Below are 25,570 nucleotides of genomic sequence, written 5' to 3'. Positions count from 1 at the left end.
TTAAAACATGCCAAGCACAAACAACACCATTAAATATTCGCCACATCTTCTGATTGTGCCGGACTTGATAACCATATCCATACATTTGCCTTTTCATTTGTCATTTTTTAAAACACCGTTGGGCAATACTCTCACTTGCTTTTATGGTTTTTCTTTATGTTTTGCTTGCCCCAGTTTCACGTGGCTCGGGCTTCAAAGAATCTCAAGTTGTTCCTATTTCCCTTAAGTGTTCCGATCATCCCCCACTGGCTTTATAATTAACTCTTAAGATTAGGCCCAAACTTTGCATGCATGTCATGTCACTAGAATTGGCGTTTGAACAAGGACAAAAAGGATAAAAGAATTAAACAAAGAAGATGACTGAAAGTAACATAAGATCGGAATTTGTATTATACAAGCGGTGAAACGGTTCGTATAACGAAACAAGCAAAACAACTGGGGTACGACCTTGGAACAAACCCCAAAACAAATCCTAGGCAACACTAAACAAACCACTATGACAAAATGGAAGGATAAAAGGGTTTGACACAAGACAATATCTGGATTATAACCCTGCAAACAACCCGGTCAACAGAAATGATAACAAAATGAACCACCAAAACTCCTCCCTAACCAACCAAGAAAGGAGTGTCTTTCCAATTGCCAAGCTCGGCATCTTAGCCACTGAATTCGGCATCAACATTACTGGGACCTCCACCAGCTTCCATCTCGTTGTTCTTAACAAATTGCTTTTGGGTTCCCTTTGCGGGCTCGTTCTTAAGAGCCACCTCTGATAGCACTGAGAAATCTGCAACGCGCGGGCCTCCGAGGATCTTAGAAGACTTCTCATATTCCTTTTCAAAGCAAGTCATATTCGACATATGCATCTCATTACCCATAGGCGACGGACTTTGGCTAGCGTCTGTTGCATCTGGATTTTGCATGACAATGTCACCTGCATCAATAAGCTTCTGAATTGCTTTCTTTAGCTTCCAACACTTCTCTATGTCATGCCCCGGGGCATCTGAGCAATATGCGCACCTTCAAGAAAAATCAAGCTTTTTTGACAGAGGGTTTGGCATTTTTATCTGAATCGGCTTCAACATGTCCAATTGCTTCAACTTTTGGAACAAACCGGCATATGATCCTCCAACAGGGGTGAAAGACTTTTCTTTTTTTAGCAACCTCTCCTTCTTGAATGCTTGATTGGGCCGGAAACCTGATCCAGAGGGCTTTCGGTAGGCTTGTGAGGGTGGATAAGCATTTTGTGGAGCTGGGTACTGGGAAAGTAAAACATGTTTTTGGGAGTCCCATGGAGAGAAGTAGCGTTGGGGAGGGGAGTAGCGTTGACGAGTTATGGAGCTACTCGTGTGGCTAGGAAAGCTATCATAAGTGGGTTGAGATGGAGAGTATGGGGGATCATCTGTTATGGTGTTGGGTGCTTGGGTAAGGACAGAGTTCAAGAAGCTAGGCGGTGGCGGGAGTGGTGCTTTCCCAGTCATCCATGCCTGATACATGTCTGTCACATGCTGTCTCAACATTCTTACCTCTTCTACCAACCCGTAGTCTTGTTCAACCAACTTCTTTTGGGCATCAGCACCAACCCGCTCAGTTCTGTTGCTCTCTGCCATTATCTTTTGCCTTTGTGTTGCAGGGAAGCGTTACTTTAGAATCACAACCAACCACCTTTCTGATTATTAAAAGAGGACAAAATGGAAGCAACCTGTTAGCGTTAGGGTTTTCAACAGATAAGAAAGCACACATTAAGGATGCAACGCAACTAGGCAATTAATCCTTTCTATCATGCATTTGCTTCAGTTACGTGCGTCATTCCAGCTTCTTGTAATTGTGCTCCCCCTTTTTTTCTTTTTCTTTTTCTTTTTTTTTTTCCTTTTACTTTTTAATGGTGGTCGAATCTTATGTGGATTGACTATGTATCATGTCCCTGCATGAATCAGACCGGGCGTAGTTCTGCCCAATGCAAGGTAAAAAAAAATATTTTGGAACTTTCAATTTTTCACAGTAAAACACACTTTGATTACAATGATTTAAAAAAACTGACAAACTTAGACCGAACTAACAGACTCTGGTGAAAGACGAGATACAGACTTGAACATTAAACAACCCACATACTCTAATGAAAAGAAATTAAAAAACAGACTGACAGATTCTTTCCCCTATTTGCCACTTTCAACCAAATGGTTGTTTTTTGCAGACGTGGCCCCTGCCCAATTTTTCATGAATTTTGAGACCGGGGAGGATCTGTTTTATGACACTTTTACAAACTTGTCCGTTCTTTTACGAAAATAGCCTTTCAACAACTGAAAGATATTCTAATGCTATCTCGGCAAGAACGGTTTAATACATTGCCGAAGCTGGCTCGACTTATTTTGACCAACACATCCAAGCGGCATTCACTTGCCCACTGACAATTTTTCTTCTTATTTTTTTTTCTTTTAAATTAAAATAAAAGACCTAGTATTGCAAACACGGCCTTTCAGCACCTCGAGGACGAAGATTTTAAGGTTGTGTGGGTCAATCGATCAAAATCTAAAAAAAATGACCCAAAGGTGGCTGTTTATGCAAAGTCACCCTTCCGGCGTCCCTTTCGGGAACATTCAGCTATGTTTTGACAAAACAGCGTCACCCGACATATTTATGACCTTTTCTTATTTTTCAAAATAGAAAACTCAATATTGCAAACACGGCCTTTCAGCGCCTCGGGGACGAAGATTTTTAAGGTTGTGTGGGTCAACTGGACCAAATCTAAAAAAATGACCCAAAGGTGGTTGTTTATGCAAAGTCAGCCTTCCGGCGTCCCTTTCGGGAACATTCGGCTATGTTTTGACAAAACAGCGTCACCCGACTTCTTTATGATGAAATTAAAATTTGACATATTTTTTGGCTATTTTAGCAAAAGGGGAGGTTGGACCCGATGAGGGTTGCCTACGTATCTCACGCCCTGTGAGAATCAAACCATGCTTAGTTCGGGCAAATTAACTGAACTATTTTAAAACAAGACTTTTTTTTTATTTTCATTTTTGGCAGCAAATAACAAAACCACTTTTAAAGCACGACTCTTTTCATTTTCATTTTTGGCATTTTCATAAACAAATAAAAAACTATTTTAAAAATAAGACTCTTTTTCATTTTTATTTTTCATGGCAAGACAAACTATTTTCTTTTTCTATTTTTGAAAACAAGACAGAACAACGACTCTTTTTTTTCTCTATTTTTCCTTTGCTTTTAGTAAAACAAACTAATAAAACTTTTTTTTTTTCATTTTCTCAAAATTTCGGCAGAGTTTCGACAGTATTTGGGCATTGGGTTTTTCAAAAATAAACAATTAACTCCCTAACCGCTATTTCTCTTTTTTTTTTCAGAAACCGGTCAGCATGCAAGTCTGCGGCAAATAAATGCATAAGACACACAGGATGCAGCAGGAGGGTCTTTTCATTTCAGGTTGCTTGTCCGAGACGGACCCAACCCTTGTGTTGAGTCCCCTAAGTCAAATACACATGATGCAAATAATTGTTCCTACTAGGGATCCGGCATGAGGTTTTGTTATACTAGGTTTATCCTGGGTGTTTGTTCTAGACCTGGCTTACCCGAGCGGACAACTCGAGCCGAGGATGGGAACTGCGTACCGGTAACCAAAAGATCATCCAGTTTTGCAACTCCTCCGAATCCTCGTTCTATTTTGGGATAGGACACTAACAGAAAGAAGTCACGACCAGCGTGCACTCCTCAAGAGAGAGAAGAGAGGGATTTTCGTAGAAGTTTATATATACAGTTCAGATAATATCAAAGCGGTAAAAGCAATATTTAGCACATTAAGCCCAAACATGTAATAAAATCAGATAATAAACAAAGCCAGATATAACAATTATTATAAGCTCGAATTCTGAACCCTGAACAAAACGTTCTGGGTTCGTTCCCCAACGGAGTCGCCAGAGCTATCACACCTCCTTTTGGCGCGCCCACCCCGAGGGATAAACGCACAAGGTAGTTTTTCCAATTTAAGTGATAATATTCGAAATGGAATTTGTTTATTTATTTCAGAGTCGCCACTTGGGATAGGTTTGGCTTTTGGTGTCCCAAGTCATCGGTTTATCTTGAATCCCAATTCGAGGAAAATATTCGACTTTCCAAATGAAGTCTGCGAACCAGAAATTCTAAGTAAGGAATTCTGTTGACCCGAGGGAAGGTGTTAGGCACCCCCGGATCCCGTGGTTCTAGCATGGTCGCTTAAATTGTTGTAATGGCTAAAATATCTGATTTTAATACATGTTCAAAACTATAGTGCAATTTTAATTATTTACCGCTTTATTATTATTTTTTAAAGGAATTGCAACGTCGTGAAAACGCGTCTCGAACTACGTCGCAATCAATGCACCCGTGGTTGTTGACACATTTCGACTCCGTTAAGATTTGGATTTGGGTCACATAAATGTGCACCCGAGTTTAGGGAGATAACATTATTAAATACGCGCCTAAAGATACTAACGCGTTATTATTTTGGGAAGGCCGCAAAATTCGCTAAACGGCATGTCCCGAAATCTAAGCATTTAAAATAACCATCTATTGAGGACCTCGCAATTTATGCATTTTATTTGGCGAGGCTCGTCTCATTTTATTAAAGGCCGATCCTAAAGTGACTACGATTTCTACTCTACCTCTTATCTCTAATAATAAAAGCAATATCCTAATTGATAAATGAGTCGGATTGTACCATGTTAAACTATATATTGCAATCTTTAAATCAGGCCTCAAATCAGATTATTCCCTCATGGCCTATGTCATCAAAGCTTTAATCACAGTCAACTTTGTTATCAATCCCAAACAAGAAATACCCAACAACAAAATCATTCTAACAACAATACTCAAAAGTAATTCAATATCAATCTATGAGGACATTGCAAACACGAGCAATTAAACCCAAATAACAAGAAAAAAGCAAAGTAAACATGATATATTCCATGAAAGTATAAACCAAATCTTCACAAATAATTAAAACAATAACATAAAGGATAAGGAAGAAACCGACCTTAAAAGAAGCTTTCTTTATATTTAGCCTTTGTTCGGAGGTACAAGTAAGCAACCGAAATGAGAAACTGAATGGAAAATCAACGAAACAGCAACAACAGAAACAACAAGCAATATACTCGGAATCGCGGATCGGACTACGAACGGGATCGGAACCTCTTGGCCAAACAAGAGCATCTCATTGCAACTCCGGTTTTGTTTCGATTTTTCTTTCTCTTGAAGTAAAATCTAATCAAAGTAAAAAATGGATATAGCTCTCCAGTCTTATGGTGTGAGATTGTTCTCCATATTTATGAGTGTTTGTGTGGCAGAGAATTCTCAAGAATGAGGGGGTCTACGCCATTTTTAGTTCTTTCTGCCGTTGTATATTCCTTGTGTACAGAATGTATATCGTGTATATCCTATGTATATTTACTGTATATCAAGTGTATACAGAGTGTATACCGCCGTCTTTTTAGCTCTATAGGCTAACTTTCTATCCTCTTTTTTTCTCCATTTGGTGATGGATTTGAGGGGATTTTATGGATCTTTTTGGGGTGGCCAAAAATGGAGACATGGCTGTCACTTTTTTTTGCTTTTCATCCCTTTTGTGTGTTGTTTTTTGTGTGTTTGTGGAGTGTGAGTTGTAAAGTGTAGAGAGTGTGTGTGTTCATGTGCTGGCATGTGTTAGCATGTGTTGGCATGTGTTAGCATGTGTTGGCATGTGTTAGCGTGTGTTTTCATGTGTGTCTCGACTGAAAATGTTTTGGGCTAGGTCCGAAAATTAGGCCTAAAAATGGATCTTTTGAATCCAAATGTTATTCTTTCCCCGCAACCGAGAATAAAAACACGATCCTATTTAATTAGTCCCACGTAAACAAAATAACTATTAAACTGAGAGTGATAATTAAAACAAAACTATTTTTGGATATTTTTCAAGATTAAAATGACTACAAAACATTAATGAAACTATTTTTTTTTGTAATTTTCGTTTTTTATATAGAGATAAAAATATAAAGTACTATTTTTGTATTTTAAGGATTAAAAAGACTACAAAATATTAATGAAATTATTTTTTGTAATTTTCGTTTTTATATAGAGATAAAAATATAAAGTACTATTTTTGTATTTTTAGAGTTTATGAGAAATACATGAACTAAAATTTATATATCCTTTTTTTTTGTAATTTTTCATATTTGTGACGAAAATAAAGTAAAGAAATCAAAAATAGTTGAAATAGCTATATTAGGTCTAAATTAAATATTTACGCTAAAAATGTGAAAATTCTCGGGGAGGGTCAAAAATCACACGTCTACAATCATTATTGTATGTTATATACAAATCTAATTGTACGCATTATTTTTAATTATTTTAATCAATTATTTTTAGGGATTGTGGGGTGCATGTTGCAGCATACGCAGAGTTTCTGAGCACTCTTGGAGAGATTCCACAAATAACATTTGATTCCTCTCTACTTCGTCAAAGATATGGTGCTCTCCTCTGGGACTATGCTATGCGAAAGATAGACGCTGATGCCATAAGCGAGAATGAAGCACCTTCAAAAATTGCTAGGCAAATCACGGAGTCAGATTCAAGGATGCAGATAGTGTTAGAGTAGCTTTAGGTTATTGTAGTTTTGGAGTGTAGTTTCAAGATGAATACTATTTTGAGTAGTTTTTGGTGTAAATGGTATTTAGTTTGAAAAACTTATCACTTTATCAACAGTGTTCGTGTATGACAATTGCAACTTTTCAATCATTGTTTCACTGATTTGTTCATAAGTATTCATGCTTATTCTTCAGTTTGGATACATATTTATCTTACAGGATTCACGTATGTGTTAATACCAAGCAACTTTGCTTGAACACGTTTTAGTTAATGAACATGTTAATGTCAAAGTCAGAAACTTTATGTATGCTGATGGTAGGCTATATAAAAGAATTCAGATGTATTTTCTTCTGGATTCAGTTGTATTCAGTTGTATTTAACTGTCAAGTTCAGTTGTATTCAGCAGCATCCATTTAGATGTATCTTCCAAGTTCAGATAACACATATTAAAGAACACAATTTCAGATGTATTAAACAGGTTTTACGTAATCAGTTGTATTCAACTTGTTTTATTCAGCAGTAGTTAGTTGTATTTAAGTGTATTATTCAGTTGTATTCAATTGTATTTTGATGTATTCATTTACATTCAGTGCTACTCAACTGTATTATTCATAAAAATACTTCAGCTATATCCAGTTGTATTTTTTAGTATTCATCCATACTGAGTTATACTCAATTGTATAGTGCATATGTATTTATCCGTATAAAAATATTTCAAATATATGTATTCAGAAACTATTCACGAAAGTCATTTCAGAATATATTACTTGGCAATGAGAATTTATTACTTGACAATGTTAACATAAGTATTGACAAATCGTTGAAGCACTAATACATGTCAAAGTGTTAACTATTTATTACGTGGAGCATTTCTACACGTTCGCTTGTTATGTCCTACCTGCCCACATATGCTACATGAATGTTGATTTTTCGGTTGCAGCAATTCACTTAATGTTTTATCGCGCTTCTTCTTTGGCCTTCCAAGAGGTCTTTTCCATTTGGGTGGTAGTACAACCTCCTCTGTAACATGTTCTGGTATATTCCAGTCATTTCTGTCCGGTAGAGGGTACACTTGCAAATCATATGTCATTACAATTGTATTTGGTTTGTAATAGTTAGAGCAATATTCTTCTGGCATTAGAAACTTGCTCTTCAATACAGACCAAGTATGTGGGCATGGCAATTCATCAACTTGGAACCTCCCACAAACACATTTTCTCTCTAACAGGCAGACTGTGTAATTCCTCCCACCATCGTTAACTGTATGTAAGTATTCAGTTGATGGTACCACCTACATTTAAAAATAGAAATATAAGTTTTGAGCACATATATCTAAATTACCAAATGTATAATGCTGAATTAATAAGTTACATACAACTGAAATTTTTGCATATAGATGAATACATCAAATATTTAGACCAGCACAATACCAACTGCTATTAGTGCAGAACTTATCAGAATTCTGTTGTACTTTAGGCAACAGGATGCTAACAAAAACATTAGAATCATACTTTAGAAGCATTTGAATTGAACTGTATTAATCAGCTATAGTTAGTTGTATTCAATTGTTATATTCAGCTTTATTCAACATCTTTATTCAGCTGTATTCAACTAATTTCAATTAAATTCAACTATTTTAATCAGTTGTAGTCAGATATATTCAACTGCATTTGTATTCAAGATGTATTCAACTGTATTCAGTTGTATTCAATTAATCAACTGTTTTAATCTGTTGTACTTAAGGCAACAGGATTCTAACAAAAGCATTAGAATCATACGTATTGACAATACATATTAAAATTACATATAATACAGCTTTGTTAGTTATATTCTGATGTATTCCAATAGTTTTTACAGCATGCTTTTAGTTATATTCAGTTCTATTCATATCAGATTTACGGAAAAATATATCTTTTATGAGTTTGAATATAGTTGTATTCATTTGTATTAATGGTAGTTCTACTTAAAAAATCATTGTATTCCGTTGGATTCATGTCATTAATTCAGTAACAATTAAGCTATATACAACAATGACGTTAAAATATAACTTACAGTCATACGTGTAGACATTTCCTCATTCAAAGTCAGCATCTCCTGGTATTTTTTTCCAAGCGTCGTGTATGTCTGTGTAGCTTCTTTGCGGTTACTACAATTCCAACGTCCAAACATCTTCCTAACTTTTTCGAGGAAGTCGTATATTGGCAATTCCCTTGCTGAAACTAGTGCGGCATTGATTGACTCAGCAATATTTGACGTCATTGTCCATCCCCTGTTAACAGGTGCATACAACCTAGTCCACTTTTCGTAACCAGCTAACTCTAAGTATTCTTTCACCCTAATATCTACCTTCTCCACCTTCTCCATCAGATTGTCAAATTCAGCTTGTGTGTATGCTTTTGCCATAGAGAAGTATATCTCGCTCAACTTGGCATGGCTCTTTTTGAATTTCTTATATATGTTGTTCCATAGATGCCATATACAAGAAAAATGCGGTATATCTGGATACACTCTCGATACAGATTTAATGATACTCTCATTTCTATCTGAAACGATGCACATGTTTTCCCTTTCATCGTATGCTATCTTGAATTGCTCAAAGAACCACGTCCAAGCAACATCGTTCTCTGAATCAATAACACCATATGCTAGTGGCAATATATGACTTGTAAATACAATTGAGTATAATTATTTTTAAAAAATGTATTTCAATATTTAAAAATATTAACAGATTGTATTATAATTCAGATACTCACCTGCACCATCCAACGTGCTTGCCGAAACGAATGTCCTGGTGTAGTAAGATTTTAGGTGATTTCCATCCACAACAACAATGGGTCTACAATGATCAAACCCCCTTATAAAGGCATTCAAGGATATATACACGTACATGAATTCATTTTTTGGCGATTTTACCATTCTTATGTGGGAACCTGGATATGTCATATCCAATGTATATAAGTATCCTGGTAATTTTTTGTATGAATCAGCCGGTTCACCTCTCAGAAAATTCATTACCTTTTCTTTAGCCCTCCACGCCAACATGTAGCTAACATCTACACCTAAATCTGATTTCACATCATCAATAATATCCCTTGGAGTGTATTTCCTCTTATGGTTTGTAAGCTTAGGCCTTATCATACCACCTATAAGGCTGCTACTAGCCTGCCGCTGCTCATACACCTTGTCCTTCAACGGACATGTATGGTTATCATTGAATTCTCTCACTTTGAATAGTTCTGATTTGTTAATACTTGAAGCCTTAAACCTTCATTCACAATCTTCTGAAATGCATAATAATGCATAGCTGCAAAGAATTAATTATTTTACATTTGATTAGCATAAGTGTTTACAAAAAAATGTAGCTCATATACAGACAAATATAATCTGACATAGATACATTCTGACATCTATATATATAAATTTTTATACTACTGAATTCTGTTATAGTTATATGTATTTGAATACAATGAATACAACTGAATACACTTGTTTGTATATGCATACACTTAATACCACAGTAGACATAATAAGAAAATAATTAGAGCCATTGTTGTGTATTTATACTAGTAAAATACATATGAATACATGTATTTAAATGCCCTAAACAAACATATGTTTACTTCATCTGTGATCATCTAGATGAAATACACAAATACGCATAAATACAACGACGTTAAACTTACAGCTCGAACAAATAATCGAAAATACAACGGAAAAAAAATTTAAATACATGCAAACCTGACAGCATTAGACCTATCAACCCGGAATTGAAACCTTTGAGCTATAGCATAATTCTCCATCACCTCTTTCAATGTAGCCTTATCCTTATAAACTTGTCCAGCCATAACCTCCTTTTGATTAGTTTTTGAAATTATCAAATCCTTGTGGAGTTCGAACACTCCAATCGCTTCTCTTGAATTGACAAAATCTAGAGCCAGTGTATCATCTGTATCGGAATCGTACCTTTGAACTCCTTCGTCTATTTGCACAATGTCACCTTGATTTAAACTACCTCCGGATATAAGATCTTTTTCGATAGTTGTTATGCACAAAGGATACATCCCAAATTCTTTGTTCTCTTTTTTCAATTCTACATAAACTCTGTAACCCATATCATTATGTATTTCCATTGGTGTGCAATTTCCTTCTACTTTGTATTGTATTTTAATGGTCTTGGAGCTCAAATCGATACCCAATTGATTTGAAATTGAAACAACCAGATCATTAAAGGAGGCATACTCCTTTATCAGTATTCCCTCAATTGAAAAATCGATGCAATTGCCCTCATCGTTCCACTTGCCAGAATGACGCAAAACTGTTAAACTTGCCATATGTATAGAGGATGAATACCTTATTTTGTATATAATTTTGTATCAATCGAAAAAAAAAAGAATGGAAGAAGTTCGATCAGATGTTGCTTTGTTTTTTCGCTGTATTCACATTTCTGAGATGCTGTCTTTGAGCAAAATACAGATTAATGTGTACTAGTTTTAGTTCGTTGAGTTAATTTAGGAGAATATCATGTGATTTGATTTCCTTCCGTTTTTAACAAGTTTAACCGTCCAGATTCTGCGCAGATACGTTACTGTATTTCACGTTAAAGCCGCTTAAATACAGTTAAATACATATCAGATTTAGCTGGAATTCCTGTTTTTACGCCTATTTTTTTTGGTTGTATTAATGAATACAACATCTCAAATACATGAAATACATTGTATAAAAACATAAAAGATATCTATAACACGTAATATAGCAAAGGGTATCTATAAATGGCTAATTAGACCTAAAAGATGGTGCTTTATGAAAAATTCTCAAAAATAATTATCTCCATACCAAACATCTTTCATCTCAATTCTAAGTAAACATGTCAATATGATTTGGGTCTAGAGCAGTCAAAGAAGATCAACTTGCAGTGTTATTCCCATCTTCCAGGCAATTAAAGAGGCAATTAACTTGGGGGTGGGGGAGAAGGATAGTGATTGCTGATTACTGCATTTGCTTGTTGAAGCAACTATCGGAAGGGAAAACCAGACAAGATGATGCTATCTATATGATTATATAAGCTTTTGACAAAATAACGCACTTCAAAATCTGTGAATTGAAAGCAAATATACAGAGACTAGCAGTTCTATAATTCCTGTTTTCTTGAGCAGAGAAGGTAAGGCTTCTTCTTTCCAAGTGGCAGAATAATCCATATGAATTTCCATTTCTTTCAGCTTTCGCTTGGTGTAGAGATTTAGCACAACTAGTTGGCAGGAAAACATTACAACTGAGTAAAAGAAAGATACACAAAGGTACAACAGGAGGCTTACAGAGAGATATGTCATCAATGATTAAGTTTTATCTTGGATTTCAAATTGTCAATTTGACAAGTCGGATAATTGCTTCACCAAGCAGATTATGAGATGTAACTCCTATATCAGAAGATGGGGTATTTAACTCGCAAGCTAACATCTTTCTACATTTACACTCTAACATCACATCAATAACAGGAAGCCAAGATTGAGCCAAATCCCAAGTTGTTGTAACTCACAAGGTCTGTACAAGAGAGCTAATTATAACGAAGCTGTACTAAGAATGTCCATTTCACGAGACAGCTGATCAAATTCTCAAGACAGCTCCCAGCTAAAATTTCTAGTAAATCTCCAAATGATTCGGAGTTCAGGAAAAGCCTGGGCATGATATTTACCGCAAGATGTCTGAATTATCCCCGACCTGACTAAAGCAATTATGATTACCTTCACAAATTCGTGAGAGAAAGTGTAACACATATAACACTGATGACTAACTATATACAAACACCTCCTAATATATTTTCTCTACTGATGGAAAAAAATGAAGCCCCTAGGTCCTTTCTCTCCCTCCCTACAAATTTGAAGAGATGTACACAAAATGAATCATATTTCTTGATAAGACATAAGTGGTCAACATGTAAAAGATTGGACAGCCTACATTACATTTGAGGTGACAATTCAGTGTCCATCAATTTCTGTTGTTGCTAGTGCCAGTGCATATTTAGCACCATAACTTCTTAGAGAAGTAGAGCTAGTAGATTTACCACCAGAACATGGGGGAAATCAATTCATCTGTGATCATAGTGAAAGACATTGTACCATACTAGGAAGATTTTTTGGCATTGGAAGTGCAGTGACATATCTCTGTGCCAAAGGTTTATGGCTACGTGCATCTGATGAAGATGAGGACTCAACACCATCAGATTGCACCCGACCATGGAACTTCGCAAACCGATAGATGACAGAGAACTTTTCAATATCCTGGCCTTCCACTATCACGTCTAGTATTGATGCTCTCTTGTCCAGTCTGCATCAGAGAAGAACGAATAAAAGAGATATTATGTGGAATTACCTTGTATATTGTCAGGTATAAACTGATTTAGTAAAGAAGATAGATTCTAAACACAACTGTAACACGTAAGAAATGAAATGGACGCCGAGGAATTAGCAGAAAACCATTATGGAGCAGCTGTTAAAGACTATAACAGTGTTGAATTTTTCTGAAATAAATCAATTACTACTTGCTTTTCTTTGGATCATTTACTCGGCTTTAGCACTTCTATCCTTGTATTTTCAGAGTGGGAATGGTGATTAAAGACCTTTAGCATCAAATATTCCAAAATGTGCTAACAGAAGCAAAAAGACCATATAAGAATCCAAACAATGCCCCCGAGTTTCCAATAAAACCACATTTGGTTGATCACAGAACTGAAGTCTGCAGTTCCATGACTAAAATTTAGCATTAAATGTAGTTTCTCTGCAACTTGGCAGGCTACATTCTAAAATACTCATAGTACTAGGACAAGTCGTAAGAAAATGAGACATTTCTTTGCAGAAGATATGTAGCTCAAGATAATAATCCAGAAAGAGAAGAGAACAAACATGCTGGAATACCCCAAAGCAACCAAAGATCTGATAATCTTGTATAACGCAAGTCATTGTCTATTAGAAAACCTGAACCTATCTTTTCCAATATTGATTATAGCAGAAAACCTGAACCTATTCAACTACCACAAGGCAAGGCATCTCTATTTTCATAGGGCTACAGGGTCGGGTTTTTTTGGGGATAGACTTGTGAAGAAGCAATAATCTAATTCTCCAACAAGTTTCCTTCCCCTCCCACCAGCCCCCAAAGGTAAAATGACAAGAGGTCTAGTGTACAATTCTACAAACTCGTATATTGTAATGGTGTAAGCCAATCATGAAGCATTACCTCGAAAAGTCAGCCTCCAGTATCCTTGCTCTTGCCGTGAACTCTTCTACAGCTTTGGCAAACGTATGGTTATCATTTCTCTCTGGTGTTCTGGCCTTTTCATGAAGCCTATGAAAATACATAAAACAAGCTATTAGGGCACAGAGAGACAAAGTTGTACACCTGATTGAAACATCTCATGCAACAACTAGCAAACTTACGGTGCTTTGCAAAAATGAGGTGCATTGGAATCCCCATTTGAGCAAGAGACAACGTTGCATGCATCCCGCAATGCCAATCTAGAAACAGAGTAAGCCACACTCTCATACTCTGAGTTAGCATCTGAAAAAAGAAATGCAGCTGATGGAGCGCGAAATAATTGCTGCATAAGCTGAGTGGTCAAAATAAGCCTTCTTTTAACTTTACGCCTCAGAGGCCCATCTTCAGTGAAGCCAATGTCTTCTTCAACCTGTTATTAAAAGAACATGGGCATTCAGAACTGATGAAGCAAGCAAAATTTTAAAAAGTGGATTACAATAGGCAATCAAGATACCTTTTCAACAAGCCTATTAGTTGATTTGGCCCACTCTGTCTCTGCCAAGCTGCAGATAGACAAGTTAACAAATATCATCAAACCTGAAGCTGGAACTAAGACAATCCAAATGAAAACAAAATGGAATAGCAGAAAGCATTGAGAAAGCAGCAAAGCAGTATGCAAGCAAAGGAGTTTAATAAAAGTTGTGCAAAATATGAACCTAATTGTCTGATTGCTCTGTGAATCCAGTAAAACTTCTTTGTACCAAGGAATAAGTTCAGATGTAACACGTTTCCGCTTCTTGGGTTTCAACAATTGGTTATGCTGACCAACATTCAATGGCAACGTCTGTGGAGAAGAAAAATCTTCAATGGCAGCAGAGCTAGCAGCTGAACTTGGCCCAAGATTACCAATCGGACTTCTATCAGCATCTGCAGGTATTACTTTCTGCATAGAATTAAGTGTCTGCAAACCATTGGAAGACTTTCCAAGTGTGAAAGGTTGATCAGTTGCCTTCATGGAGGCAGCTCTGTGTGCTTCATACATCTGTAACATCTGCGCATTTTTGAAGGTTCCATACTGATTAAACCAGGACGGTGCCATCTGAGGACTAATCTGAGTATGCTCAGGCTTAAATGGATTTGTGCTATTGTTGTGAGATCTGCTCTGAGCATCATCTTGACGATATGCATTAATATCCTGAGGAGGCATCTTTCCTCCTTGTTGTGATGATAAGCTTCTTTGTAATTCCTGCTCAGAGAAGCTTAAAATTCTAGATTCAGTGGAAGGAATTTGCTGAAGACCTGTATTGCTGTCTGATAGCCTCATTCTTTTCAAGGCCCTATCACTTAGATCAGTCTCCACATTTTTCATGGCCTGCATTTGGTTTAGCAAGGAATAATTTTGATGAGGGAAGTTATTTGGTTTCAGAGATCGACCAAAAGCTTCAATATCTCTCTGCATCGATGCAGAATTTGCAGGGGATCCTTCTGAGAGATTCTTGACAACAAGTTCTCTATCTTGTGAATCATTCATCTGAACTGGTTCAATGTTTTGAAATGGCACTTTTCGAGAAGGGCTTTCCTTCACTCGCTGTTCTTCCCCCTCAACAGAGCCCAAAATATTCACTGTGCTTGTATCAAGCTCAGATGTGAACTTCCATTCCTCATTTGCATCTTGATCACCTTGCCTCTCAGCAGCAGACAATGATGACTCCATAATACTCAATTGATGCGACTGGTGAATTTGAGAAGACTCCTTGCTGGATTGAGCACCAAAAAGGGGCTGCCGTGATGGAAAATTTGTCCACATATTAGCGAACATTTTTGAAGATGCACCCTGTTGAGCGATGCCAGACATTGAATAAGGCTGAGAAACTGACCCTGGCTCCTTAGATGAAACTTGATTTGCAAAGAGCCTTTCATGGGGATCATTGGCGTTACTTAACTGAGATATACCTGCAGAGATAGTAGGTTTATTAACATCACCAGCCCATTCGGGCACAGAAGGCTGTGTAGATTGACCACTTCCAGGTCCTCTGATAGACTCACCTTTCTCAGCAGAAAGGGGACCATGTTTATTGAAAGATACATTTATAGACTGATTTGTTGAGAGTTGCCCAGTAGCTCTAACCATAGGTGGATTTTGATGTGGGCTTCTCAGGTAAGGAAAACCAGAACTAGAATCAAATGCTGAAGAAAAATTTCCAGGCATCGTGTACAAAGAAGTTTCATTATATGTACTCCCTGGAACCCCAGATCTGTTATTCTTCAACTCTTCCAGAGAGTGTTCAGCAGGAGGCAAGAATTGACCCTGATGAGGAGGGGACATCCGTCCCCGACTCTTCTCTCCGATCTCCTCCGCAGCTCGAGAGTGTGAAGTGCTAGCTGCTTGGATACTCTGAGATGACAAAGAATGGTTTTGAACTGATACCCGTTGAGATGGAGGGCCAAGTTGTAGACTAAAGCCTTGAGAGGCAGAAGATTGACTTTGCTGGAGATGACCAACAGACCCATCAGAATTTTCTGCTTCAGGCATCTCAGATGATACTTGCTGTTCAGAATTACTGCACTGAGTCATAGAACCACGCACACTTGATTGGTCTACCTTCTGAAGAAGCTGGAGCATGTTTGGACTGCAACCAGTAAAACAATCAAACAATAGAACACAAACTGCACTGGAACAGTTTTTACAGCAGAACATGGCAGTTAGCAAGGCCACTAAGAAATATGGGGAATAATGAGCAGAAGAACTTCTAACTCTTCTATGATCTTTAGAGATTTACCTAAGAGCATGATTAAGTAAATAGTTAAGAGTATCAGGAAATTAACTACCTAGTTTGTGCAGCTGTATTTGGTGAATATAAATCTGATCTATTGAAGCGACCAAGCATTGTAGATCCACCACTCTGGAAGCTGCTTCGCGAATGCACCTCACTAAAGCCTTTGCCATCTCTCAGACCATTAGACGGTTGCCCCTGTATATTAAGGAACATTACCTTTTATTTAATGATCAAAGATATGTAAGATTCAAAAAATGTATTATGTGAAGCACATATATCACCTCTTCCACTTCTGTCTGACTCTTGGGAACCTGACCAAATACTTCCAACTGGCCATGATTGGCATTGTGCTGCAGCATAGACTGAGAATGACTAGGCTGTTTCCTGTCATAAGCAGGATCCAAATCCTCATCCATGTTTCCCATGGGATGATACTGAAACTTGCGAACCCAAGAATTTTTCTGGCCAACCTGATCAGACGACTTCTGCTTAGTAGGAAGACACCTTGAATCACTCGCATCTGACAAGATATTTTCCCTCATCGCAGCAGAAGGAGGGAATAAGTTAGAGCAGTAGCTGTTATTCGAGTTCTTATCGCTGTTCTGCATCCCATGCATTTTGACTTCTATGTCACTGATACCCCTCAAAGAGTGCAAGACCTGATTGTCTTTGGTAACATGACGCTGTAAAGCTCCCGAGGCTTTGCTTACTGTAGACTCGACAAAGGAATCATTGTTCTTCCAATAATCAGAATGATAATTATTTTGCAGTTGACTGGTTTCTTCGCCACCCCTCATGGTACTTGACTTGGGTGCAGAGCCAGAATTATGCAAGTTAAAGACCTCCGAATTCACTTGGTGATTAGCGATAGATGATCCTGCATGCTCCATATCAACTGCAGAATTATGGCCAGAGTTAGAGTTCCATGTCACACCACCTTGAACAACTTCAGCTTGGATGAATTTCTTCCGATTGTCATCCTGGGAACGACTTGATGAATTCTCACTCGAAACTCTTAAAGCTGCATCTCCGGAGGGCACTGCTGATCCTACGTCACTCCAACCAGCTGATTCGTAGCATAGTTGTCTAGCTCCACCAATCTCAGGTGTCAACGAACCAGAAATCTTTCTCGCATTTATTTCGCTGTCAATAGGATGTGAAGCACTCCCAAACATCATCTGGCTTACTTCAACAACTGACTTCTGCCGTGGACCGAAATTTGACAACTTGCTTCCTTCCTCCGATGACTGGACAAGTCTTTGAGAAGAGTTGGCATGCAAACTCTGGCCTGGCTCATATGGGAGCCTGTGGCCTTGGACATCGGAATAGTTATTGTTCATATTGGTGCTATCAGAGGGCTGAACAGAAACAGAATTCAAGGATGAGTTTGGGGGCAACTTTCCCTCAGCAGAAGATGTTTTATGTCTCCCACTGTTATACATCAAATTCTGAGTTTCTGAAGGAATTTCCGTACTGTGAAAATTTAAACCACTCCACTCCTCCTGTACCCCAAGGTCACTGCTAGAAGTTTCTGCAACAGCAGAATGCATTAGTGCACTCCAAGTACCATTCAATAATCCTGCACCATCAAATGAATTACCACCTTCCCCATTCCTATCAGGGCTCTTGCCAAAGGCTGCCCATATATTATCCTCTGAACCAAACAATATTCTTTCTTCTGTAGGATCTAAGCCGACTTCATTCTGCAAGGAAGAAGCATGTGCCCCTGCTAGTTCCTGTGAGTTTTCTGAAGGAACAGCCAGACCCTGTCTGCCAGAGAAGTCCTGGAAAGCTGAACTGTTCTGCATAATATTTGCTTGTTGAGGGTTCTCCATATTTATCGGGCTAGTCAGAGCTTGACTTGAAGCATGTCCGAGAAAATGGCCGCCTTGGGATTTCTGTCTAGGAATGAAAGTACCATCCTGCCCACTGACTTGATCCGACGATGCAGCATATTGATTACCCGGAAATGAACTATCAAAGGTCGGCATTGGACGCGTTGTGGGCTTATCAATTACTTGTGAAAATGGGTTCACACTTCCTCTTGAACCAGAAACAGGAACTCCATATAGAGATTGGTCAGCTGATGGAGGAATCAAACCCATTAATTGTTGTGCTTGCCCAATGTTGGTTGGATTGAGTCCATTGGAGCATCCCTGAATGATTGGAGAACCACGTTGCAACCACTTTGTGTTGGCAAGATCACTTGCCCAAGGATAATTTAGTGCACCAGAATTTGTAGTGTCATGAACCAATGCAGGGGGATGGCTACCAGATGCCTGATTTAGTGTATTTTGCTTCCTGGCATCTAATTGCTGAAGTTGGTGCTGCCTCTGAAGTTCTTGCATCTTCAACATGAGTTGCATTTGCTGCATGTCACTATGCCCAGACTGCTGCCGCTGCAGAGACTGCAGCATGTTTGATTGCTGACGATTCATTTGCTGACCACCAAAAAGATCAAAACTAGCAGGACTCTCAGAAGGTTCTGACCTAACTGGTACTCTTGCCTGCTGCTCTGGACCTACTCCTTGCTGTGATGCATAAGGAGATAGGCCTCCTGAGGCTAGACTACGTTGATCATAACCTGTATCGATAGAGAGAAATTTTGCTTCATCCTGCCTTGTCTGGTGAAACTGATTACTATACATGTAACCATTCAAATTTGCCTGCTGATTTTGTGACTGGCTCTTTGCAAACTCAGGCCTTGGAGTGGATTGCATAAAATTCAACCCATGTTGGCTGGTAAAAGGGTAACTGCTCGGCCCTTTCCCACTATCTGCAAATGAAAGAAATGTAAGAGAACAACTAACAGACTGAGATATAGCTATCAAATAATAGTTTAGAGAAACATGACATGTCAAATTACCAGAGTTCTGTAAATTGTAATTCTTTGTGTTGGGAGTCAGTACACCTATCTGTCTCTGACTTCCAACCCACAGATTGTTACTATGAGCTGGCCAATTTCCCTCCACTACTGGGGAATGATGCTGCTCTTGTGACAAGCTGTCTTGTGCAAAGAAGTTGTGAACCCTATCTCCAACATCGTTGCCAGGCATAGATGATTGAACTCCAAAGCTTTGATTGTTAAATGTTGCTACGTGGTTACTAACATAGAAATATATCAATGGATATCAATTAATTCACAACCTCACATAGCAACTGATGTACAATCCAGCATTTAGACAGTCACCTGGTCACTATTCTCTTATAAGTTAAGAATGACTGCCTCAAACTCCTGCAAGAAGATCATTCAAGTGTAGTTAGGTCAAGTCGAAACACTCATAGTGCTTTTTGTTATCAACAGTGCTAAACAATAGTTGTCAATAGATGTTATTTGAGATTACCAGAAAGTGGCATGCAGTAATAATTGTATGTTCACACTTTTGATGGTACTACTTCAATGAATAAGTAAATATGATATGAACACAAAGATACCATCTACACGAGCAAAATATGAAAACGAGGGCATAATCTTTATCAGGAAAATGAAAGAGAGGGCATAACCAATTACTTATGGATGTTCATATTCAATGGGAGGGCAAGGCATTGAAGCTCTAATTTTTTATTCAAATAAGATCCCAGCTCCAACGCTGGACACTGGACACGACATAAAATTTTGGGCATGCGACCTTAGGATCTGCATGTGCAAGTTCGACGACGAGAGCACCATAACAGGTTTTTGGTCTATTGAATAAAATCTTAGTGGTGATACATTTTTCTTATTTGCCCAGTACCAAATGTTATCACTAAACTCAATACCATTGGAACCATAAAAATTGACTCCTGTTGCTGTTTTCACCGTGCGTGGACAATCAATTACTAATCACAATCCCCATATTACAGTATGCCCCTCCCACATCATAGCACTATCACCTCATCAAAACCCCTATAAACCATTCGTTGCAGGACTCTTCAGCTATCTTAACTTGTGCCCCACTCATGCCTAATATGCTCCAGTTGGATCAGAACTGAGAATCCTAAGCACCGAGATTTCCTAGGAACAAACATATGTTTTGTGCTTGTAATGCTTTATTGGAACTACTTGAACTTCTTACCACATGACCAAATTGGTAGTAGCTAGAATTTTTTATACTGGTTTCCCTACTTATAGCTCTTTGCCACCAATTTTTTTTTCAAGTAAGCATATTTCAATTGAGAAAATCAATATGAAGAATCTTCACCAGAGCGATCCTAGCTTGTTGTAAACAAGGCAGTTAAATTGGATCCAACAAATAGTAGTTAATTAGAAACTAAAAAATGATTATGCAGGGTCCTTATTCCCTGTCAAGAGCAGTTTTAACAAAGGCGCGCTTAAGCCCAGAAGCGAGGCTCAAAATGTGTTGAGCGCTTCGCCTCACTTGGTGAGCGCTAGTGTTGTCATCAAGGTTCTAAGGCATACTTTTCCTCGTCAATGAGCATTAGCGTGAAGAAGCAACACTAAACCATTAATATTTCACTTTATCGTAAATTTTCTTCAATTTCTTTGTCCATATTTTTGCTTATAGATATTAGTCTTAGACTATACATACATATTTGTAGTTTTTCTCTGTTTGAGCCTTTCTTCTTTAAATCCCACGCTTTATTTGCATTTTGCACTTACAGCCCCAACAAACCTTAGAGCTTTTTTGCGCTTTCACCTTTGATAACACTGGTCAAGAGTCGAGAGAATCATCAATAATACTATGTAGAAATCTCTATTGATTATGTCATTGTATAAGTTGACAGATTCATCATAAATTTCATCATAGTTGAAAGTTAATAGTAATTAAAAACTGTGTAGAACATTCATAATGATTATGTCATAATAATTAGGAATCCCAAAAACTTTCCTTATTTCATGTAGCTCAAAAGTTCTTTAAAATGAGTCCTCTTGTTTGTTGTCAATAACCAAATCCACAAAGTTTTTCTCCTTTTTTCTCTTTTTTCATATGGTATCGTGCCAATCCTGTACAAATTTAAGTTGTTTCCACCCTGTAGACAACACTCCCATATGCCAGCACCCACTGCAATGCCAAATTTTCTAACCATATTGGCTAAACTATCAAGTTGGGGTCCACACCTGTCTAGGACTAATGTTATCAGTTCACATCAACTAACCAGTCAAGTCAGGGCTCAACATTTGTCTAGTTCTACATTTATCTACTGATCAATCTATGACACCATCTCAAGTTAGTCATTTATGTCAATTGACCTGTCAATTCCTGATTAGCGTCATGTCATTGGCAAACCATTACTTAGTCAGCAGTGTGGAATGCCAGCAAGTTGTCACATTAGCATCTTGTGTGTCATTATCAACTTAGTAAAGTTCACGACATGCAATCATTCTGATGGATTCACAGCAAAACACAGCCAAGGCATTCTCACGCTGTTGATGGGTTAAGTGAAGAGAAAATGGTAGTAATACCAGAGTAGTGATCAATAGCACCGCCATCAATTGTATAATGCTAAGTTAGTTTTGTCTCATTGCCAAAGTCAATTTTATTTCCAGCAGCACTTCATAGTTTAGAGTTTGTTTTTTTGAGAAGGACATAGTTTAGAGTTGCAAACTCAAGTTGTTTATCACCTTGAGTTTGAGGGAGTGTATTAAATGTCAAGCGCATCACTAAGGAGTTGCTTGGTTGGCTACAATAAACAAGAACAATCCAACATAAAATTCCAGATAAGTAGTATAATGATTTTTTTGTACTGGGAATAAGTGGTATAACGTTTAGTTGGTTGAATAAGAAAAAATTAATTTTCACAGAACTAATGCAGCATTTGGTTGATGGTATTAACCTCTGTATAACTAATGCAGCATTTGGTTGATGGTATTAACCTCTGTATAACTAATGCAGTATTTGGTTGACAGTATTAAACTTTGCATTCCTAATACTAGCATAATACAAGAATCAATATATTATCTTATGCGGGCAGCGGACTAGAGTGTGGAACTCTCTAACATGTTATCTCACAAAAGGCAGGATGATACCGACTCAACCTCAGTAAAATGCACATGTTCAACTCCCCAAAACATTTGCATGTCCACAAAACAAATTCACTTTAAGTGTTTCCACTTTGGCTGGATGTTGATAAACTTGGGGAAGACGAACCATGAAAAGAAGCAACGCAAAGCAAAAAGTCAGCTTTAGACTTCTACGTTCCCACACTATGATTACCTTCACTGGCAACAATGATGAAATCGTTCTTTCCTTTGGGTGTATTAAAGTACAACATAAACAAAATAACATTGAGGATCCTTTTGGTAGTCTAACTAATCTTTTCTCATAGACCTTCAGTGCTATCATCGCAAGTTAACAAAAAGAAAGCAACTTCAGGATCCCTTCGCTCTACTTCTTCTTTTCTATAAATGATATTTTATTAATGCTATTACAACTTCAACAAAATAACTCTCAGTACATAGTTTCCAGGAAATCAACAAGCTGTGACACCTCCCCAACTATCTGTTCCTTGCACCAAAAATTCTCTCTACTATCTAGCAAACAACTTACTTCCCTTTGCAGTTACCAGCTACCTCTTTTACTTTCAAAAATAATATGAAACAACAGAATGCAGCTTACTCCAACGCATTACAGGGTTAAAAATTAAACAATGTATAAATCGACAAACATAGCAACAGAGAACAGTAAAAAGTTCTTCATAGTGTCTTCACTAAATTGGAAAGTAAAACATTTCCTTCAAAAATTGACAAACACCAACTCCTGCAGGAAGAAGTTCACATAGATCAATCTAAATTTAACTACTTCCTCGACTCAAAGACTCCAAATTGCTTTCTGAAGCGTGAAAGCACACATCTAATAACATAAATATAACTACCAGTACCTCTGCTTAATTCTATATGCAGCTGTCCGTTACTAGACATATGCTGAAACAGATTGAAAGCAAATAACTACCTCAATCCTTATCTACAGGAAAAAATACAACAAGCAAAGAATGTAAGAACCATAAGTTATTCCAATTTCCAAGAAAACGAGTATCAAATTTACAGCTATGTTACAAGAATCTTCCAAAACCTGCTTCCCCGCCAAGTGTCTATCCGAAAAGATTGGCAGTTATGTGGCATATGCACCAGATTTGCTCAATTTACTTAGTGTGCATTGCTTACGACCATAGCCAAGAACCATCGGTTGGTTGGGTTTTAGTTTCATTGTTGCTATTGCGTGAGATGTACTAATGGAATGCAATATTAGGTACTGTGCAAAGAAACTATCAACACTTGTTTGGTCTAGTGACTTTTCAATTCATTACTACTCCTAATAAATAACTATGCTTTTCAATTAATTACTACTCCTAATATGTTAACTGTGTATATACTGTGTGCATGTATGTGCAAATAATAGCATACATCTATTACCAATATCTCAGCACAGGTACCCATACTTCTATCCATACTCTCGAATCTTAACAATTACGTGAATAAGTGATGATAAATCTGTATCAGAGATCCGCACCCTTGTCCATGTAACATACTAAACAGTGCTATGTATTGTTTTAATGGCATTGCACAAAGATGTTCTCTTAATACCCTTTCTTAATGCTTATCCAGACTAGTGGTAACACAAAAAGTTACAAGATGCAAAAACAACCTCCTCTTGTGCTAATTGATTCTTCAAGTTTATATATACAAGAATCTATTACGTCTTTTTCCTATCACAACTTCTGCTCAAAACATCAAGTTTAAATCTAGACACTAGAGAATAACGTGGAACTCATGGGGGTTGGGATAAAGACACAAAAGAGTAGCTTGAAGATATAAATAATGGATGAGACGAGTCCTCGCACAACAAACTAAGTAAATCTAGCTACTACTTCCACTGGCGGACTTCTTGTCTAGCTAAAAGAGTTGTTTTTTATAAAACCATTCAGAATTCGGAGAACATTTGAGAATTCTCAGATCAGTGTTCTTCCAACTCATTCTGTTCCAAGAATGATAATTCCAAAGTAAAATCAACATAAAACTATACATAGAAATTTAAAAGACAGATTCCAAGTTCAATGCCCACATAATCTACAAAAATGGAGCCGAAAGCAGATCAGCACCCATTCACATTGCATTAGAAGGGGCAACATATTGCTAAATGCCAATCACACTCTGTCAAAAACCTAAAAAGGTAGCATCATCTAAAAAATCTCAAAAACATAAATACATAGTGATTTACTTAAGCACCCAAGGATGTGGCATAGCAGTCAATGCAGTGAAAAGCACGGGAGACCAAGGTTCAAATTCTAGAAAAGACAAAAAAACTAGGTGATTTTTTCACATCTGCCTAAGCCTTAGTGGGCAGAGTTACTCGTTATGTTTGCTACTAGGAGGTAGCAGGTACCCGGTGAAATAATCTAACTGAGTGCAAGTTGGGCCGGACACCATTGTCATTAAAAAAACACAAATTGACCTAACAATTAAGAACAAAATGGTAGCATAAGCTGCAAATTTAGTGTACTAGAGCCTCAAAACACCAAAAATCCAGCACTAAATGTGTCCATCGAATGCAAAACATTTGGTGCATGCATAGAGAAAACTAGGGTTTTATAACAGTATCTGAAGATAAATTCATAAATTAAACTCACGCAAATGTTGAAGCTGACACCAATGGAGCTTGGATCCTTAGAGTATTCGAATTCTAGGGTTTTTCAATCGACGATAGGAAATGGTAGCTCTGAAGAGAGAGAGAGAGAGAGAGAGAGAGAGAGAGAGAGAGATAAAGTGATCGAAAATAGTGCGAAATTTTCAACGAACTACTGTGGAGCGAGGTTAGGTTCGGCTCGAGTCTAAGCTTCGGTTTGGTTCGGATCCGAACCAGAGGTTCGGAGCTTGTGTTTCGATTGGTACATTTTCAGAAGGGTCGTGGAAGAAATTGCGTGACTCTCCAATTACATACTGACACGTAGAGGCAGCAAGTGGAGCCAACCTTTTAAATATTTTTGCAATTTAAATTTCT

The 25,570-nt window shown here is 37.6% G+C and overlaps 2 protein-coding genes across 4 annotated transcripts; both read right to left on the bottom strand.

Annotated features, from left to right (window-relative positions):
- Positions 1 to 1,651: 1,651 nt before the first annotated feature.
- LOC107768515 (uncharacterized) lies at positions 1,652 to 10,943 on the bottom strand. Its single transcript, XM_075240436.1, has 5 exons — positions 10,351 to 10,943; positions 9,366 to 9,877; positions 8,665 to 9,257; positions 7,511 to 7,903; positions 1,652 to 1,702 (listed from the first exon to the last, which is right to left on the bottom strand). The coding sequence occupies exons 1-5, from the start codon at positions 10,941 to 10,943 to the stop codon at positions 1,652 to 1,654; spliced, it is 2,142 nt and encodes a 713-aa protein (XP_075096537.1).
- A 1,387-nt stretch (positions 10,944 to 12,330) lies between these two features.
- On the bottom strand, positions 12,331 to 25,337 carry LOC107768512 (uncharacterized). Of its 3 annotated transcripts, XM_075240728.1 has the most exons (11): positions 25,200 to 25,310; positions 19,825 to 19,869; positions 19,501 to 19,739; positions 16,916 to 19,410; positions 16,687 to 16,829; positions 15,904 to 16,487; positions 14,574 to 15,810; positions 14,372 to 14,420; positions 14,040 to 14,287; positions 13,840 to 13,947; positions 12,331 to 12,933 (listed from the first exon to the last, which is right to left on the bottom strand). In XM_075240728.1, exons 3-11 carry the CDS (start codon positions 19,688 to 19,690, stop codon positions 12,705 to 12,707), a joined length of 5,283 nt encoding a protein of 1,760 aa, XP_075096829.1. In that variant the 5' UTR covers positions 19,691 to 19,739; positions 19,825 to 19,869; positions 25,200 to 25,310; the 3' UTR covers positions 12,331 to 12,704. The 3 variants fall into 3 exon arrangements, with proteins under 3 accessions (XP_075096829.1, XP_016443127.2, XP_075096828.1); XM_016587641.2 differs by having other exon boundaries at positions 14,574 to 16,487; positions 25,200 to 25,337; XM_075240727.1 differs by lacking the exon at positions 25,200 to 25,310 and having other exon boundaries at positions 14,574 to 16,487; positions 19,501 to 19,841.
- Between the last annotated feature and the right edge of the window lie 233 nt (positions 25,338 to 25,570).

Source organism: Nicotiana tabacum, chromosome 20 (assembly GCF_000715075.1).
Source record: "Nicotiana tabacum cultivar K326 chromosome 20, ASM71507v2, whole genome shotgun sequence".
NCBI lineage: Eukaryota > Viridiplantae > Streptophyta > Magnoliopsida > Solanales > Solanaceae > Nicotiana > Nicotiana tabacum.
This window is presented reverse-complemented; position numbering and strand designations above follow the sequence as displayed.

Bases quoted from the DNA above. Each gene is read 5' to 3' on its own strand.
- LOC107768512 (XM_016587641.2), bottom strand. From the start codon at position 19,690: ATGCCTGGCAACGATGTTGGAGATAGGGTTCACAACTTCTTTGCACAA. The intron at 19,411-19,500 runs GTAATTTGACAT...TTTCATTTGCAG, and splicing joins TTACAATTTACAGAACTCTG to ATAGTGGGAAAGGGCCGAGC. The intron at 14,421-14,573 runs GTTCATATTTTG...GTCTATCTGCAG, and splicing joins CAGAGCAATCAGACAATTAG to CTTGGCAGAGACAGAGTGGG.
- LOC107768515 (XM_075240436.1), bottom strand. From the start codon at position 10,943: ATGGCAAGTTTAACAGTTTTGCGTCATTCTGGCAAGTGGAACGATGAG. The intron at 9,878-10,350 runs GTTTGCATGTAT...TTGTGAATGAAG, and splicing joins GATAGGTCTAATGCTGTCAG to GTTTAAGGCTTCAAGTATTA. The intron at 9,258-9,365 runs GTGAGTATCTGA...TATTGCCACTAG, and splicing joins AAGCACGTTGGATGGTGCAG to CATATGGTGTTATTGATTCA.